This window comes from Halyomorpha halys, unplaced genomic scaffold, assembly GCF_000696795.3.
Source record: "Halyomorpha halys isolate HHAL.00 unplaced genomic scaffold, Hhal_1.1 Scaffold7.1, whole genome shotgun sequence".
NCBI lineage: Eukaryota > Metazoa > Arthropoda > Insecta > Hemiptera > Pentatomidae > Halyomorpha > Halyomorpha halys.
The window spans coordinates 67,647-88,471 of record NW_027110368.1 but is presented as its reverse complement, the minus strand read 5'-3'; the positions used below and the strand labels follow the sequence as shown (position 1 = coordinate 88,471).

At 31.8% G+C, this 20,825-nt stretch overlaps 1 protein-coding gene across 3 annotated transcripts in view; it reads left to right on the top strand.

The window, feature by feature from the left end:
• Window positions 1–20,655, top strand: part of LOC106693026 (serine/threonine-protein phosphatase 4 regulatory subunit 4) — a 46,062-nt gene extending 25,407 nt beyond the window's left edge. Inside the window, exons 13-20 of one of the 3 annotated variants that reach the window (XM_014439328.3) lie at window positions 1,219–1,324; window positions 3,418–3,543; window positions 5,485–5,681; window positions 8,200–8,326; window positions 10,825–10,881; window positions 13,380–13,410; window positions 14,825–15,355; window positions 20,058–20,653. In XM_014439328.3, the coding sequence (XP_014294814.1) occupies window positions 1,219–1,324; window positions 3,418–3,543; window positions 5,485–5,681; window positions 8,200–8,326; window positions 10,825–10,881; window positions 13,380–13,410; window positions 14,825–15,355; window positions 20,058–20,064 (1,182 nt within the window). In that variant the 3' untranslated portion in view covers window positions 20,065–20,653. Of the gene's footprint in view, window positions 1–1,218; window positions 1,325–3,417; window positions 3,544–5,484; window positions 5,682–8,199; window positions 8,327–10,824; window positions 10,882–13,379; window positions 13,411–14,824; window positions 15,356–20,057 lie in introns of all 3 variants that reach the window. The other 2 variants (XM_067048510.1, XM_014439335.3) reach the window with 2 other exon arrangements.
• Window positions 20,656–20,825: the final 170 nt, after the last annotated feature.

Genomic DNA, 20,825 nt, shown 5'->3' with positions numbered 1-20,825 from the left:
TCATTAAAATAGTATAATTCTACTATTTGAGTTTTTTTGACCGCACCCGGACCATATTCCTTTCATCTTTACACACGGTCAATCAATAATCTTCCAGTATTAATTTTTTTATAAATGTCATAGAATACTTGTTTGTCGATGTGGTCTTAATGAATTTCCACTTAACTATTTTACTCGAGTTGCCTCAAAATACTTTAGTTTGAAAGTTATTATTTTTATTAGATCACGATCATTAATTAGAACTTCATGTCACTATTTGATTGTTATTTGTCAGCTCATTCTGTACATCAAAGTCGTGGAAAAGATATTTTAAGGTTATAGTAACTTGTTTAGTTGTAAATATTTAAATTAAAATTTTTTGTGAAATGGCTAGCTAAATACCAGAAGAGGCACATATCCAACATCAAAGTTGGGCAAACTTAGTTATTGATAAAACTAAAACTAAAATTGTCATGGAAACAGTATTTGTTCATGAAAAACCATTAATAAGTAAATATCTTATCCACGACAATTTCAGTTGTATTTTTATCTATGGATAATTTTTGCCCAACTCTATCCAGCATTGCCTGCTTTTTGAGTTTTGCGATGATAGTAATGTAATAGTTGTTACCAAAGATATTTGTGATGTTTTTCTGGATGCATTAGATGTTCATAAATGCCAAAGGTAGTTTTCCAAGTTCAAATACGATAATTTGTATTGTTCGGACTCATATCAATTAGGAAGACCAACAACACTAGACAATGACATTTTATGGATGGAAGTTAAAGCAAATCTGTGTTAGACGATTGAGGAATTGTCAAAAAGTCTTGACAATTCCTTGATACACATACATATATATGTGTGTCTGCGCACATGCGTGGGTGTGAGAAAAGCACTGTGCTACTAACTCCAAGGGGTTTGAATTCGGAAGTGGCAGATAATTATATATTCTCTTACTGTAAAATTAGTGGAAAACAAACAAATTGAATAAAAACAGCAATTAAAAACACTGACCCTCTCTTAGTGTGTATTCCCAAATATTTATATTTCTTTGTATTTAGTTACAGTTTCGGGAACTAATAAAAATTCTAAACTTATTTGTTACGATAATGCAATCTATATCTAAAATAAATTCTAAGATTGAATTATACGACATCCCAAATTAGGAAAAAATAATTATTTATTTTGAAGAGGTACATTTTAATTTTAATTTTTGTTTTTATTAAATTGTTATTTAGCGAATCCTTCCTGTACGATTAGCTTGTATGCAAACGATCTTGGTCAATTTAAGATACCTCCAGAAACCTGCGCATCGTAATGAAATCAGGAACAGAATTTTGAATGGTAAGTAATTTATCTGACATCACTATTAATCAATTAGCTATGTTTAGTGTTTAGGTATGTTTAGTGACCTTAAAATTAAAAACCTTTTTGTTAATTGAAATAGATCCTTTTGAAATATAAATTTTATATTTTCTTTTCGATTCTGGTTACTGTAAAGCTATGAGAAAAATTGTAGCAGTCTTGGGACTGGCATATAGAAGAGAAACTTCTGAAAATAAAATAATGTATTAAATTTCTATTAATCATGATGTTTATTTTACAAAACATAACATTTTTATTTATTTTATTTTCTTATGTAATAATAATTAGTAAATAATGTTTTATTTAATTATACTTTTCATTCGTGAAATTATTGATTACATTTTTTTTTTTGCCCTTTTGTCGGCCCAAGACTCCCATTGAAGTCCTATACAGCATTTTGACAAGTGGGGGGAGGGGGGTTATCTACAGGTGACCAACCTAGGCCAACCTATTCTAACCATGGTGGGGAGTCTAATTTTTCATTTTGTAGAACCGCCACTCTATGAAAAAAGTCAAGGCCCCAGGCCGGATTCGAACCAGCACCACCCGCAGATCTCAGATTGATAAACCTACGCCTAACCACCTGAGCTACGGACAGCCCCTATATAGATTACATTATCATTTGTATTAGTGAATGTTGATGTGATTGCTAAAATGAGAAATGTAAATATTTGATAGAATGTTTTCAATATGTCTTGCCAATACTGCATCAATTGTTGTACCATCTCTTATAGTACTTTCTTAAGGTGGCTTCATCATTCTTAGAAGTTATTTCTCATTTAGAAAATATATTAATGGTTTGGATTAAGTTGACCTTAAAAATAAAAATTCTTTTACCTAACTTTATCCTTAAAATATGAAAGTGAAACATTCTAAACAAACTAAAAGGGTTATACCTTATATGTTTATGCTAACAAAAATAAAAGTTCAAATGTATTACTGAAATTATTTACCATAACAATGTGTTTTTTAGTGCTATCTTTTCCAGCATCCATCTCTCTAACTCGGTGTAGCATCAAGATACAATCTTGAATTATTGGCCATTAGAAAGAGAATGAAGGGCTGTCTGTAGCTCAGATGGTAAGGCACAGCTCTATCATTTTGAGATCTGCAGGCGCCGCCGGTTCGAATCTGGCCTGGGGCGTTGACTTTTTTCATTTAGTGCCAGTCCCACAAAATGAAGAACTTAACCTCCCACTATGGTTAAGATACAGGTTGGTCACCTGTAGATAACTAGGCAAACATCACCTTCGCTGTGGATTGCCTTATATTAATAAAAAAAAAAAAAGAAAAAAAAGAGAATGAAATACTGAACTTTCTCTCACTTACAGTATATAACTCCAATTTTTAATTTTCTAGATATTTTGATTCAAATGTTTAAAAATTCGTAATCAGCTCATTTTGTAGTGCTATCTTTTCCACTTTTTAACCCCAAGATACAATTTTGAATCATGCTCATTACAAAGAGGAGCTGTAAGCATTCTCTCAAGCAGAAAATATCAGTTCCAGAATAATAAAAATAATTCGAATAGAACAGCCTTTACTAAGTCAATTCTAAGGAGAATTTTTTGTTTTCATATTGTAATAGGGTAGCAGAACATTATGGGAGCTCATCCAATGGGACCAGCATTGCCAGAATTGTTAATCCCTCTACTTTCCTATTACAATATAAACATTTTCCTGCTATAATTGACCAATGTTGTGCTCCCCTACTACTTCTGTTTCATCTCGCATCACGAAATCAATTTATTACCATATAATTTTTTTTTCTAGAGTTGTAGAACTTGGGTAAAGAAGTTTCACTTTAAATAAAAAAAGTACACATTCCATTTAGTGATCAAATAACAGTTTTTTTTTTTTTTTTAATATAGTCCGTATATGTGTTTTTTTCCCCTAGCAAAATTATTTTTCTCATTATAATAGTGTTTGTTGTTCTATTGATTTTAATACTCAAATATAATTCTAACTACAATAAAAATTGACTTATTTAAAGGTTATCAGTTTAATTTTAAAATAAATTTGAAATAATAATTATTGGTGGTACTAGAGTGTAATTACTTTTTTCATTACAGAGGTTGCCGGTAGTAACAACTTTTATGACAGGATGTTGTATCTTCAAACATGTGATAAAATATTAAACATATTTTCCTCTTCTTATTTTAAAGAACATTTCTTTATTAAAACGGTTCAAATGTCAGGTTAGTAAATTTTCATAGACAAGAAGATTTTATGATTTGATAGCAATAACAGTTGGACTGAAAAGTTGCCACATACATGGCACTACTAGTATTAAATCCATATGATATGAAGCCAAGGCTTGGCTTGATAAACATAATTCGGACTCTGCACCATGAAAATCAACTGTTGAGAAGTGGTTTGCTAAGTTTAAACGAGGTGAAATGAGCACTGAGGACAATGCATGCAGTGGATGCTCCAAAGAGGCTGTTACCGACGAAAACATCAAATAATTCAACAAAATAATTTTGGATGACCGTAAAGTGAAGTAGATTGAGATACCTGAGACTCTAAAGATATCAAAGGAACATATTGGACATATTGTGAATGAATATTTGGGTATGAGAAAGTTCTCTGCAAAGTGGGTGCCACACGAGCTCACAATCGACCAAAAACTTCAACAAATTGGTGATTCTGAGCAGTATTTGGAACTGTTCTATCTTAATAAACCCGAATTTTTATGTTGATATGTGACAATGGATGAAACATGGCCCCATTATTTCACACCTGAGTCCAATCTACAGTCAGCCAGTCCTCTCCACGTGATGAACCAACTCCAAAGCGTAGAAAGACGCAACAGTCGGCTAACAAGGTAATGGCATCAGTGCTTTGGGATGTGCATGGTGTAATATTCATTAACTATCTTGAAAAGGAAAAACCATCAACAACGACTATTACATAGAGTTATTAAAGTGTTTGAAGGACGAAATCGTGGAAAAACGGCCTCATTTGAAGAAGAAGAAAGTGCTATTTCATCAAGAAAATGATGGCAAAATTTCATGAAATGGGTTTTGAATTGCTTCTGCATCCACCCTATTCTCCAGATCTGGCCCCCAGCAACTTTTTCCTGTTCTCAGACATCTGCGTCTAAAATCCTATGTGAAATAGGAGAAGAGAATGCTCGCTGCAATGAAATTTAGCACCGATGAAGAGGTAATCACCAAAACTGAGGCCTATTTTGAGGCTAAAGACAAATCATCACAAAAAAAGTTGTATCAAAAAATTGTATGACCGCTGTAATAGTTGTATCACCCTTGAAGGCAACTATATTGATAATAAAATCATATTTTATAAAAATAAAAAATTGTTTTTTATGTTAACCTATGAACTTTTCAGCCCAACTGTTATATTATTTTACAATGTATGTGACATGTTTCTTTTACAAAACTATTTAGCTAACTAATGAAAAATATTTAATTTCATTAAAATTATTCCAGCTGTTCAGAAATATTTCTAGAACCTCCCCCCCTCTCTCTCTCTCTCTCTCTCTCTCTCCTCTCTCCCTCTCTCCCTCTCTCCCTCTCTCTCTCTCCCTCCCTCCCTCCCTCCCTCCCTTTCTCAATTCAATGTTAGTAATATTACTTTTATTCTAGTATCCTTTGTCGCAGATTTCTCCGCACTCATAAATATAGAACTTTGATGAGAATTTGAGCTAATAATGTTTATTGATTGATCTGTGATATTTCAGAAATATTTTCCTAGAGAAAAATAAAAAATTTATTGGACTGCTGAATAAGTTATATTTCGAGTTTTGCCTCTTATTGGTATCAAAATAATTTGATTGTTAGGGTTTCCAGTTTTTTTCTCCATGACATTTAGTCAGGGTTTTTCCTCTATAAGACTTCAGGCATTCCTATAAAGCCTGGCAAATTTTAATCGATTAACCTCATTAAGTCATTGTAGTGAACCTGGTTCCATGGGTATGAGGTTCTATTTATTATTTTTTTCCTGATTAATTGACGTTTAGGGTTGTTGCTTTATTCATTGTTAACTGCTACAGTGTTACTGAAAATAATTTTCTGCCCAGTCAGGGATCATCATATATACCACCCTTAATTTTCAATTAGACTTTTGATTTTAACTTTCACTTATTGTTTCAAGAATACATGATTTTCTAATTTCAGGCGATCCAGTGCCGAATATACGTTGGGCAGTTGCAAGATTATTGCCTAAGTTACATGCTACAGTTAAGCTTCCAGCTGAAAAAAAGTTGTCGACTATGATTGATTCTGTAATGATACAACTTAGCAATGAAAAAGATCAAGAAACCCTTGCCATGTTGAACAAATCAAAGGCTCAAATCCAGAAGATAACACCTGTGGTAATTTTTTTTAACTTCTTTTTTCTTCATTGGACCTATTAAGTATCCCCCCTGTGTCCAAAAAAAAAATATATATATATATTTGGCAATTGATTTGTCACAATTATCTCTTGAATAGATGATCAATTTTGTTGTTGTTTTTTTTATCCTGTTTAGTTTTAACTGCTTATGTATCAGATCATGTGATACTCCCTAATGTGAAAAAGCTTAAAAAGATTTTTTTTTCCTATAGAATACAGCACCAAAGTTTTTAGCACATAACTCTTTTTTCGGTTGGCTCTACAAACCTTTTAGATCCTTGGCCGCTTGAACCAACCTTCTCCAGGCCTGCCTATCTTGGGCTACTGCTTTCCAGTTTGCCACATTTAGCTCTTTTGTATCTTTGTTGATTCTGTTTATCTGTCTGGCTTTTGATCTCCCATGTAGTCTCTTGTCTACTATACTGGCATTCATTGTTGTGTAGAGGGAGGTCTTGATGGATTGCTCTGAACCACATGTCCTGCCCATCTTAATCTCCTTGCCTTCATATCATGAGATATCAACTGACCAGTCTCTGCCAATGGTTCAGTGTTCTCCATGTGTTAAGGCTCAGATCCCAGATTGCTTCTGTAATTGAACCGTGGACTTTCCGTTCAAATCTCTCAATTCTGCTTTCTAAGGTACCTGTAAGAGCCCAGGTCTCACAGCCGTATATCAGAGCTGGCTTTATCATGGCATTGTTCTCCCTTATTTTCAGATTTTTTGGAATTTCAGTATTCTTTGCAGAGAAAAGAAGGCTAAGGATGTTACTGTGGAGCCCAGATGTCATCTTAGTTACTTCCTAGGATTACATTGTCGTCCATGTTCTAGGACTTAATGTTTCATTCCGTCATGCACTCCACCATTTTCACATAATAATCTTCTAATCACTTTTTCTAGAGCTAGGTTGAGCAACATTGGTGAAAGTCCACCTCCTTGTATCAAAACTCTGCATTTAGGATCATTCATATACACTTTTGTCAGTCTTATCAAATTCCCAGGGATTCCCATCGCAGTCATGATCTTTCAAAAACATTTTCTGTCGACGGAATCGTAGGCTGCTTTGAAATCGACAAATATGGCGTGTGCATCTTGATCTATTTCCCATCATATTTCAAGTATCTGTTTTGGGATAAAGATCTGGTCTAGCGTGCTATTTCCTCTTCTGAACTCTCCTTGGTGGTCACCTATTATATTCTTGTTATACCGAGATATCCAATTTAGCAGGATGTTGGTCATTATCTTGTAGGCCACTGAAAGGAGTGCTATTTATCCAGGATTATTGGTCAGTACTTGATAGGCTGAGGACTTTCATTTCCCTTCTATTATATAATTATATGCACATAACTCTACGTACATATAATTTTATTTACCATCACTTAAAAGGTAACTAATAATTTAGATGCCTTATTCCATATTTATATTTTTTCTTTGCATATTTCATGTTATTTTATTGTATATCTAATATCATATTCTGAGTGTTTTTGTCACATTAAAATCTGGATTCTAGTTATTATTAGTGTTAGTCAAACTCCATGAAAATCTAGATGAAGTTAGTGCCTAGTAAAAGTCAATTAAATTAGTTTAAACTGAGATTATCGTCATTGGGGTTCCAGACTCCCCCCCCCCTCAGATCTTTATTTTATACTCCTTTCCTACTATATACTTAAATTACCATCTCGTCACTTTTACACCCTCTCTTAAATCTTATCTCTGTCAAGGCTTAAACTCTGTTAAAACTCCTTTACCATAAGATCTCGGTCTTCAGAATTTTATACTCCTTTCTACACATATGCATCATTTTAGCATCTATTTATGACCCGTTCCACTTTTTTATGGAATCTATCAATCCTAAAATGTTTTTATAAGATGAGTTTATATTTGTTCATTCTCGTAGGCCTCATGGCCAGATATGTTTTCTAATTAGTTCTTAAAAAACTATTCTGTTATTCTTACGAATCTTTTTGCCGGATTAATATATTTTTCAGTTCTTTCAACTTGAAGATCTTATCTGTTTTTCCAGTTGTATTGTAGATTTTCAAGACAATACTTTGTGCCACTATGACGTGGAGACATGCAAAATCCTAGTTCTGAGAGTTATAATATATAACCACTGCACTATAATTAATTTAAGCTGTGATCACATATCAAATATAAATCTTTCGGTTGACAGAAGTGTACTTGTAGTAATATTAATGATGATAATATGCCTAATTCTTAATTTTTCTTTAGCTGAAGTATGAAGGAAATAAAAACAGATAACAGTTTACTAAAATTTAGATTCTAGACCATTCATCTAATGCTAAACTTTTACAGAATCAATATTGAACATGTCATGACCGATTTTATGGTGCTGGTCAATCTGTCAACTGAAAGGCTAATTACCATATTGTTATTATAATGCTAATTACCATATTGTGTTAATGTTAATTACCATATTGTTATTATAATTATGAAGACTACTTATCTTTCCTATAATGATACATACAAAAATTGATAGGAGAATGCTGCTGATACGAAGAAGTATGAAGAAGAAAAACGATTAGCGAATCTTAATCCAAAGACTGCTCAAAATTTTCCTGCTTCAATTGTCAAGATGTTAGTTCCAAGTGTGAATGGAATTTTAAGTGAGTTTCTTATTTTTGTCCTCTTAAAATTTGCTCTTTTTTCCCCCACTAATTAAACTGTTAAGCTCATTGTGTAAGGGTTTATTTAGCTTTTAATTGCACATGTGAGAAATTAGAGGATATAAAGGAGTGAATTGAGACTGAGGGACTGGGACTCTTGAGATAGTTTAGAGCTGAAATGTTTATTCTTGAATAAACAAATCAGAAATATCTATTATAGGATATCTCTCTCATACAATTCTTATCCTTGAAATTAATATAATATTAATTTATTATGTAGGTAGAAAAATCTCATGAAATTTCTGTTATTTAATGAAAGAAATAACGTTAATACAAGTATCCATTATTTTTCTATATTCTTTTCTTAGCATTAACTAGAAAGATAGTTTTTGATTTTGTAATGGTTTTATTTTATTTATTAAGTAGTATTTTGAATGTTTTGGAGTATTGAAGAAAAATAACTGTGTTACAAATACTTTTCCTAGATTCATTAATATGAAGATAAATATATTTTTTTTTTTTTAATCTTTAATAATGTTTCTAATTGTGATCTTCCAGTATATTAAACTTTTCTTCTTATTTTGTTTATCAACATATCATAAAAATAAAAGTGTTTCATTTATATACTTTTGGCCATTTCAAGGATACTAAATCCGTCTCTTCAGCGTCCAATGTGCATGAATTGTATAATTTGATAAATTACAACCGAAAAATACAAATTCTACTTTAAAAGAATTACTGACTAGTCTATAAAGGTATTCTAAGAATCAAATAATATTTTGCATTCCTCGTAAGAAAGGACATGTTGCTCAGCTAGGCTATGAATCATTAATTGAAAGAAATAGTAGACACAAGGAGCAGTGTCTGGAGAATTTCCAGAGCAGGGAAGATATCTCATCAGAGTGTTTCCAAATGCTTTTTGACTCATGCTGTGTTAAAATCATTACTTATGGACTATCTAAACCAGCTATATTTAAAAAGCCCCTGAAATCGAAAAATGGCATCAAACCCTCCACTCCCGCCCTCCATGGCAGCCTTACTTATCTGTCTTTTCGAACAGACAATTATAGCGAGTAGGTTGGTCGATGAACGACATGTCACAATCTCACAAGAACAGGATTATAACGCTAAAAAAAAGTCCATCCTTCCCCGCCTGACCCGCCCCGCTAAACCCCCGGAGAGCGAAGGCCCTATATCACTTTTGAAATATTAGCTTAAAACGGGAAGGAGAGACTTTGAGATAGTTTAATCGAGCAATATTTAAAAAGCCCCTGAAATCGAAAAACGGCATCAAACCCGCCACTCCCACCCTCCATGGCAGCCTTACTTATATGACTTTTCGAACGGACAATTTCAGTGATTAGGTTGGTCGATGTACGACATTTCACAATCTCACAAGAGGAGAAAAAAAAGCTCACAAGTTGAAATCGGTGGAATGTTATCTCCACAAGCCTCACATGAGTTTCAAAAGAAAAAGCATTTTGTTAGGACAGAAGTGAATATAAAATATGAAGAAGATGGTTGTTAGGGTTGCGAACAAACAAAGAACGAAATAGTTTTCAACTATTTATTATCCGACGTTTATCAGGGCTGTTCAAGACGATAGCCTAAACAGCCTATTGTATCCAGTATAGCCTATTGTATCCAGTATAGCCTATTGTCTTGAATAGGCCCTGATGAAGCCCTACAAAGTGGGACGGAACTCCGAACAATAAATACTTGAAACTATTTTGTTCTTTTTTGACCGCAACCCTGACCATCTTCATACTTTAAATTATACGGTCAACTATTTATATATATATAAATATATATTAAGTGAATATATTTCTTGTTAAAAAACTATATTGTTGTCATGTCGCTTACTGACATCTAAAGTTAAATTATGACACTTTAGCACGAGGCTGGTTAGTGAATTCAACCCTTAGTCTCTTTTTTAATCCTCCTCTTGTAAATCCTTTAAAATTTACCTATATCTCTGGTACTAATATTAATTTTGTAAAATTTTTGAAATTGAAGGAAAATTGTAGTGTGATATGAATAATTACTTAAGAAAAGGTAACTGAATCATTAAAGTCAAAAGTACATTCAGTCCAGTAAACCATATTCTGCAGGAGAGAGAAAACTACTTGTTGCTATTGGTGTTATTGAACTGGCTTACAGGTGTTTTGAAATAGCCACAAGAATAGTGAACATAATAGGCTAATAGTCGGTTTCAATAGTCGAGAGAATTTGAGCAAAGAGAAAGTTCATGTGATAGGGTGTACCTGTACAATCCACCGTGAGATGTTACATTCTTGACAAAGGATGAACTGCACCTATTTGTGTGGAGCCTTTTTAAGTAGGAAGTGCCATCCAACCTGCTTCTCACCTCTTCTTGTTTATCTTATTTTTCTCAGCTCATGGAACAAACTATTGTGCAATCTTGTATTTCATCTATTTATTAGAGACTAGGAAAAGGCTATTTAAACTAATTATTTATTTTTTTAATTTTTTTTTAGTTGATGAGGCTGATCTTGATCGTCAAAGTATGGTATCTAGATCTTTGCAAAAAGTTTGTAAGTTCTATAAGTATATAATAACTCTTAATTATATATAATTATGTTATATAGTAAATATTCAAATAATCATTTACTGTATATGATTTATAATTGTATGGTATAAAAAAAAGAAAACCTCATTAACATATTAGCTTTGGAATTGTTTTTCTTCAATATTTTTGTTTTCATTATCATTTGTGTAAAATAGACCATTTTAAGATGATGAACAAGGGGTGAGGTTGACTGCCCTCATAGAAACTTAGCATAGTTGTGTATTATTTATTATTAGCCAATGTTTTTGTTATCCTATAAGTATGGGCATATGAATCGAGGATCATCTGTGCTAGAATTGTACAGTATGTTCAAGTGATTCACTTAATAATTCCTCACACTAACTGAATTCGGTTGATTCTCTAATCAGAAGAATTGAGCGAGATTTTGATTTCTGACAGTTCTTTTACCATCCACTCTGTACCTGTTCTACACAGCAGGGCAAAACTGCACTTCTGCTGTTTGACAGCCATTAAGTCTAGATGGAAAATGTTATGGGAAAAAATTTTTGTATTAGTTGAAATGTATTTATATTATGGATTTTTAAAAAAAATATTTTTATATCCATGAAAAAAGACTCCAATAAGTTTTATGAAAAAAATCTCATGTAAATCCCTACAGCAGGGATTCCCAACCCACGGCTACAGGCTGTTATATATTCAGGCACTGCATATTTTTGAGATGATTTACCGATTTCTTAATTACCTTTCTTGATGTTTAGATGTTAAACCTTCAGAGTCTGAATAGTGTGAGTGCTTTGCGGGACTAGCAGCCTGAGACTTGTACATGTGCCTTGAGATCGGCCTCAATACTTTTTGATAATATTCTTTTTGTTTTTCAATGCCAACACTTATTAGCTATATTCTAATTTTCTTTTTAAGTATCCCATCATCCTTTTTCATTCGGACTTTAGACTAATATAAGTGGATTTAAAAACTTTTTTTTTTATATTTTATAAAATAAATTCCTAGTTCTAATCTATTTAGTCTTTAGCTCAAAATATTTTTATATAACCACAGATAGACAGACTGAACACATTTTCAGGATCTTGAGCTTGATTTGTTTAAAATCATTAACACTATCTAATTGAATAATTTGAGCCATCAAGAATAAAAATCAGCTGAGCTGTTCGCTTAATCGTCGCATAAGTATCCCATAGTACCCATGGCGGCATGTGGAAGCTAACTGTAGAATGAGGTTTGACTAGTTCCTAATTCGTGCATTATCTCAAAAACAGTTCATTTTTGGGCTTTAAAACAAAGGATCTATCCTAAATTCCTTAGGAATGTTCTTGGGTATTGATGTCCATGTTGAAATCTTTAAAACCCAATTGTTACTGTCTCGATCTGCTGACTTACCTCTGTCAGAATTTTGGAACACTCAATTGTTAGATTAATTTTTATTGAAGTTCTAGTAACAATGTAAGAATCAAAATTGAGATTTTGTCACTTCTCTGTGAAATTCCTATTCTTTTAATACCTCATTTGTCAAAATCCATCGGTCCTTAAAGCTGGAAAAGGGATCAATACTACCTTGTTATATGCATGTACGATGAATGCGTAAAGATAAATGGAAGGAATAAACAAAAAATAAATTTTGGGGAATGAAATTTCTTCAATTTGTTCTTATAATTTCTAATATAATAATAATAAATTACACTAATACTATCTGAAGTAATAATATTAAAGAATATATTACTATCTCCCATGGAATAAACTACCAACAAATTGATAAACAGAAAACAATCTTTAACAGTGTCGAAAGTCCTTCTTCAAGGCTGGTACTTACTCCAAGGCAGCACTAAGCATATTTCTCTCTACCTTCTGCCATCTAGGCGCGTGTGACTGAACTGTTTTGAGCAGGAAATTTGTGATACTTGGCCAAGATAAACAGTGGCTAGTTAAAGGGTTAAATCATTTAGGAGTTTTTATTTATTTTATTATACTTCTGGACTGTTGAAGAAGAACTTCAAAGAAGTATATATGTACATTATTTTTTGGCCCAGAAACCATAAGGTTTGGGAAGTTTGTTGTTTTTTTTCCAATTGAAAATTCTTTTTTAATTAAAAAAAAAAAAAGGAATTAAGGTAAAAAGAATCAAGAAGAAATGTTCATAAGAATTGTAAAGAAATGAATTGTTAAATGGTCAATTAAAAGAATTGAATTATCCATCTAATTACCTACCTCCCTTTTCTCTGGAAAATATTGTAAAATAAGTGAACAATTCATCACCTCTAAATAATTTTGAGGTACAAATATCACAGACCCGCCTAAAACAGTAAAATAGTTTGACAGCAGAGAATGATAATAAAATTAGGAGACTGTTAAACAAACAATTTTAATTGTTAGAAATTTCAACTATTTAACTACTTATTTTATAAAATTTAATATCAAAGTTTGAAGTAATGCTATTAACTTTTACTCTTAATATAATTATTGTTTTAACGTATTACTTTTTTGTTTCAGCAAGAAATAGGCCAAACAACGCAATGAACACGTGAGAAATGATTAATATTTTGCATGAAATTAAAAATTATTGACTTTTTTTTTATTTAATATTTTCATTAAATTATTTTTATCTTTTATATTGGTTTGTTTAATTTAAGACTATAGATTTGGAATATTTTTAGAAATTTACATAAAATAGTTGTGTTACCTAAAAAGATTTATTATGATAGTAATTGAAAAAAAAAATTAAGTCATTTATCCTAACTTATTTATGATCAAATTATCTTATTAATTACTTTTTTATATCGGAATGGATCATACTGACAAGAACCTTTCCTAAAAATAAATGGTTTAATCACATGTAATGTTAGTTTTTAGTTTAATAATATTTGAAAACTATAAATAAAATATAATTTATTAATTAGTCATAATATCTATGATGAAGGAGGGTACGGGGGAAGAAAAGTAATGCATATATATAGTTATTTTATAATGAGGAGAAGATGGTCAACTATGGTAGGTAATATATATGAGGAGATGGTTGGAGGTATGGTCAATAAACAACACGAATAACTATATATGGGAGTGTGGTCAGTAAACAACACAAATAAGTTGAGAGAACTTATTTACGCACTCCCAACCATCTTCTCATATATAGTTATTTCAAAGCATCCTTCAAGATAGCTGCTAGCTATATCACATTTTGTACCTTTCTCCCTTCTGCAATGGGCTTTAAACATTTAAGGGTGTTGTGATTTCTGAAGATTTAGAGATTCCATTTCAAGAAAATCAGTGATAATAATTATCACTAAAACACTAACATACACTTCTTTGCTTTGTTAGTGGGACATATGACAAACAAAAGTTTATTCTTCAAATCTCAGTTCTTGATATATAAAAAAAAACAGTAATAATATCGAATCCATTTTGGTACAAAAAATCAACAACTAGAAATAGAATAGTTAACTGACATAGCCATCATAATTCAAAATTGAAAATCTAATGGACCAAATGATGTCAACTATCGATGAAATGATTGAAATTAAAACACTAACATTTGAAATTTTTGTGTAAAATGGTATCAGTTCAGATAGATAAATATGCTGTGGTATAAAATTAAACAGAAAAACATTAATACTACATATAACCATAAGAAATATCAAACCGCTAATCAGTGTAAAAAAAAAAAAACTTACCATAACAATATGATAAGAAATGCCATTCATGTAAATACTATTAGTTAATTGATTAGTTTTGTTTGTTTGGTTTCTGTATGTTAAGTTATTTTGAAACTTATGTTAAATTATTTTCTGTTCTGTTTTTGAATCATAGTTGTAAATTACAATTTTTCTCATGATTTATCTTTTACTGATTTTAATTTTTCCTTGAATACTTTGAGTTAAAAAAAAAACTTTTTGTTGATTTACATATTGCTTAAATGAGCTCTCTTTGATTTCTTTCAGTGTTAACCCTGATCAGGTGACATTTACAGATGAAGATTTTCTTGTTGATACTGGTATTAAAATGTCTTTAAGTCACATAGGAAAGCATGACCATCAAAAGGAAAGTTCGCATAACAATGGTACCAGCGCAGTAGAAGCCATGGGACCAACTGTAATCGATGATGCTACTAAAGAAAACTCAGATAATTTGAATTCAAATATCTCTTCTGAACAAGATAATGTGAAAAATTCAATTAGAAAGAAGTTCGGCTTTAGGCATAACATACCTGTTAGAAAAAAAGTTGTGAGTGCAACTGAGGAGAGTTTGAATCAGAAATCGATTAGTATGATTGAAAAAAGGCATAGCCTTGAAGTTATCGATGCCAATAAAAACATCAATCTTTGCCAAGTTAATGAAGAAGGCGCTACCAGTTCTACCGTCCAAAGAAGAAAGAAATCACAGCTTCCTAGGCCTCTCTCTTGTGTTGTTCTTCCAGTGAGGAATGGTAGTATTGAGAAAGCTAATCCACCCAGTAGGCTTCCAGTTATGAGGTGAGTCTCATCTCAATTTATTTTTACCTAATATTAAATTTAAAAAAAAAAAAGAAAAGTTCAATATATCTGAATACAATATGAAATGTCTATTTTAGGATAATGTTTATAGAATAAAAATGCATCTGACTACAAGTTTTTATATTTTTGAAAATAACACAAACATAAAGAATAAAATTATAATTTATAACAATTTTTCTGTAAAATATTGATTAAATTATTAAAGTTCTGTCTTTTAAACATTTTTTTAATTTTAAATATTTAGCTTCAGTGCTATTTTATTTCTGAAATATTTGAAATGTAGAGAAAAACATCTCATTTAAATAAGAAATGCAATTTCTTACACGAGAGTAAGTCAATCCACAATTTAGTTATATTTTTGTTTATGTTGGTAGCACTGTTTTTATCTGTTGATTGCATCGTTTTGGTATGCATTGTTTATTTGTTGTTATGTCTATGCAAGTTTCAAGCTGCTAGGTTAGTTTCGTTATCGTTGTCGTGCTGTTAATCATGGCTGCTCCGCTTTCTATTTACAACAAAGAAGAGCAATGTTCAGTGATCCGTTTTTTGTGGTCAGAAGGTGTATCAGGGACCAGGAACAGTGTTTTGCTACAACGGAGTGTCTACAAATGGATTGGAAAATTAAAAAATGGTCGCACAAGTGTTATGCATAACGAAGGATCTGGACGACCGTTTACTGCTACAAATGAAGAAAACATTGAGCATTTACGTGAAATGGTGCTCTTAGACAGACGAGTAACTATTGAAGAAGTGGCACATCGTCTGCAAATTAGTCACGGTTCTGCCAACGAAATCATCCACAACAGACTTGGGTTTCATATAGTTTGTGCAAGATGGGTCCCAAAACAACTCAAACAGTTGCATAAACAAATGCACTTGGACACCTGCCAACAAAATTTGGATCACTATGATAACAAATGGGACAACTTCTTAGACAGAATTATTACTGGTGACGAAACATGGATTCATCATTATGAGTCAGAGAGTAAAAGGCAGAGTATGGAATGGAAACATCCTAATTCGCCATGCAGGAAAAAGTTTAAGGCCCAACCGTCCGCAGGAAAACTGATGCTTACTGTTTTTAGGGAGTCTCAAGGTCCAATACTGGAACATTATGAGGAAAGGGGGACAACAATATACAGTGTACTTTACAGTGAAATGCTACATAGTCCCGATCTTGCCCCTTCTGACTACAGTTGTTTGGTCTACTCCAAGTGGCATTTAGGGGCCGTTGATTTACCTCAGATGCAGCAATAAAAGAAGCGATGCATTCCTGGCTCGCAGCTCAACTGAAAACTTTCTTTTATGAGGGCATAATGAAGCTTGTACAATGATGGACCAAGTGCAGTAAAAAGCAAGAGAGCTATGTCGAAAAATGATGTACTTGTAAGTTTCTTATTTGATTAAAATAAAATTTTATAACTATATTGTGGATAATAATTGACTTACCATAAACTTATAATAAAAATAACCTAACATTGAAATAATAAAACATACGTCTAATTAAAAATTAGACGTATGTTTTAAGCGTTGTTATTACCTAAGTGGTTTTAGGAAAGGAAGAAGTATGCTTGATAATATCACCAAACTGGAATCCGATGTACTCCATGCTTTTAAAAACAAACAACACGTACTTGCAGTTTTCCTAGACATTGAGAACGCTTTTAATTCCACTAAGCATAATATTATTTTAAAGAAACACCAAGAAATCGGCATTCAAGGTCCAATCCTGAATTTTGTTAAACATTTTTTAAATTACCGATTGTTTAAAGTTGAATGCGGAAACTCCTTCTCCCGAAATTTTTGCCAGGTAAATGCCCTGAGGAACAGGGCAGTGTTCTAAGCCCTATCCTCTTCAACATAGCTATCAGTGGGGTAGCAAGCATCATCAATTCACCCATCAAAATTTTATTGTATGCAGACGACCTTCTTATAAAAGATTTATCGGTTTTAATAAACTGGCTCAGCAAATCAATCCAAAGTGCTGTCAAGTGGTTAGAAGATAGTGGGTTTAATATATCTGTATCAAAAACACAATACGTTTTGTTTACAAGGAGAAAAAAATTGAATGTGGATAATATTAAATTAAAGGGACAAGTCTTAGGGTGTTCTCAAACTATTAAGTATCTGGGTATTATCAAACCGTCGCTTTGAGAATTGTTACTGGCGCTTTCCACTCCAGCCCGTCAAGTAGTTTACATGTGGAAGCATCTGAAATACCCTTATTAGTTAAAAGAAAAATTCTGGCACTAAAATATTACTCCAAAATTATATCTAACCCAAACCACCCCCTAAATAATTTCTTCTCTTCATCTGATAATCAAATCTTCGCACATGATGCACTAAATACTCGTCTTTCCTTTCCTAACCGATGCTTACAATATATTGCTCACTCAAATCTTACTCCATTTCCAAATGTAATGAAGGAATATCCTCCAAAGGTAGAACCATGGCTGTTACCAATCCTAACAATCAAAAATAATTACTTCAGCCGCAGTTTACCCTCAATTATCACATTGAAAAAGTTCAATCAATTTAAAACTAACCACCACGATTGGAACTTCATTTTTACAGATGGTTCCAAAACAGTCGAAGGAGTAAGCACTGCTGTCGTTTCAGATAATCACACCCTCTTATACTCGTTACAACCATATTCTTCGGTGTACACTGCAGAACTCTTCGGAATCAATCGCGCAGTTTGCAATATCCCTCTAAACTGCCCCCGCTCGGTCATCTGTTCTGACTCGGAATCTGCCCTCAAATCTTTACAAGATCCATTTTCAACACACCCATTAATAATAGAGTTGAAGCAGCATTTGAAAACTTTGAGCAACATGGGTTGTGGGGTCCTGTTTTTATGGCTGCCAGGTCATTGTGGGATCACTGGGAATGAAAAGGCAGACTCGCAGGGCAGACTAGCTATAAAGACAGGCCAAGTTGTAACATCATCAATATGCAAAGATGTTATTTCATGGATAAAAGAAGTTGGGTGGCAAGATGAATGGTTCGCCATGAGAGACAACAAGTTAAGAATGGTCCAACAGACAGTGAAACGTCCAACCAGAAACTTGAATCTGCTACGGAGAGAAAATGTGGTATTAACCCGTCTTCGGATAAGCCATACTCGACTCACCCACCGTCATCTCATGAAAAAAGAAAATCCACCGACGTGTCGCTACTGTGGAAACGATCTCACCGTTAGGCATATTCTCACTGAATGTATTGCTCACGAACCACACTGATTCTCTTCAGATTTACAGGAGATGTTGAGCGAAGATCCCACAACAATAACAAAACTTTTTCACTTTCTAAAAATCATTAATATTTATGATCACATATAGTCTAACTAATTGTAATGTAATGTAATTTGTAATAGTAATTGTAATTCTAAATTTTAATGTAATGTAACTTGTATTAGTAATTGTTAATTTTTAATTTTCTCACTTTGTAACTATATGTAACTTTGTAAATATGTCAATAGCGATCTACTAACTTTGTAAATTCATTGTAAATGGCCCTAGTAGTCGAAAATATATATAAATAAATAAATAATTATTATAAATGTTAATTAATTTTCAAGCCTTTGAAAAATTCACTTCATACACATAAAATTTGAAGTTTGAGTAACTCATGTGGTCGATGTATATTATCAAACCAATGCATGACAGTCGGAATTTATTTTATATAGACAGCATTGTTCTAGTGTCTTTGGAGAAAACTTTACCTCAAAATAACAATATAAATGTAGATCCAACTCAGTTTTTCCTAAATCTATTGACAATAGCTTTAAATATTTAAATTTACAATTACAAAATGTTTATATGATATAAAATTGATCAAATAAATGTTATCTATCAATATAATGTATTAAAATGCTAATTAATGTATCTAATTACCCTTTATTTCTATGATATTATTTATAAATTGTAAATCGTAATTTAAAGTTGTGAAATAAATTATAACTTTTTAAATACAAAATATGCAAATTTTTCCTTATTCGCTAAAATAATAATATTTTCTATATATTGATATTAATTGTTTTTTTTCACAATGTTAACTTTTTTATTGCCCTAATTCCAATGTCCCTTTACTATTCATGGCAACAGTTAACACTTTTTGATTTTATTTTACTATAGACGTAAAATATCATTACAATATATTTTCAGCTTAGTCAGTCTAACAGGAAATTTTCAACGTATTGATTGGTTCAGACTTTATGGTTATCACCAAAATGTAAGTTGGGGATGTTTTATTATAGGTATCACACCTCATATGTGAGGTATGCTGTTTGATTTGGTATCCTTCTTAATCAGTAGGTTGGTTACATTAGTATTGAAGAAATGTTTGTTTAGTCTACAGTGACTACTGTATATTCCTATGAGACCTTTTACGATAGATCTATTCAGCTGGAGCAGAATACTGTTAGTTTTGTAGTACCTGTAGTATCTACCTCTATTAGCCATTATCAAGACATTGGAAGTCATTTAACTACTGTCATACATCTGTAAACATCTAAGAATTAAAACATTTTTGGAAAGTTTGTATGAATTGATCTAATATGAATAAATAGTTGATGAATCATCATGATAGACATTAATGACTGTACAAAAAAATGGCCATTTTTCTTGTATTCTTTGTTGATTTTACATATTTTAATTTAGTAATTTTGTTTTTCTTATAGGAGATAAAGGTGAGAGGTATATGAGCAAACTAATTTGGCTGTGATAATTCTGTATCTGAATCAGTCTTCAAACCTGGCTTATTAATTGAGGCCGCCTGGTAGAAAACTGTTGACACCGCGTACCTGTAGTGCATAGTTTAATGCAGCAATTGTAGTTCATTTCTTATGTAGTTAGAATTTTTTTTAACAAGACTTTGTTTATTTTTGTGTTTTATTTTTTTATATACATAATTGTTAATACCAAAGGTTTAATATTACACTGGTTACGACTAACAAAAGATATAAGAGAACCTTTTTGTTACCTAAGTATTTATTATGATGTTTTAAACTTAAAACCAAATATATGTTTTAATCTTAAAACCAAATTGTCTTCCACTTTTGTTTTTAGAATTATCTTAGTTATATTATGTTGTTACAAAATATATAACTATATCTATTATAAAAAGTGATCAAAAGTAACATAAACAATAAATATTTACAGTATTATAATATTTTTAATTGTATTATTTATTATTCATAAGATTATGAAAGTTGACTTTTTGTTTATAAATAATTATAAATGTTCATGTTATTCAAATTAGAATGTATTATTTTCATGTATTAGATAGTTTCTGGGAAATTAAAGAGAAAATAACAATGTTGTCAGTATTTATTTCACTAATATTACCTTTAAGTAATCAATTCATTATATAATTGTTATTATACACTTTACCTGTATTAGAGAGTAATCTATATGGAGAAGTCAGTCCAAGAAAAGCTTGTTGCTCT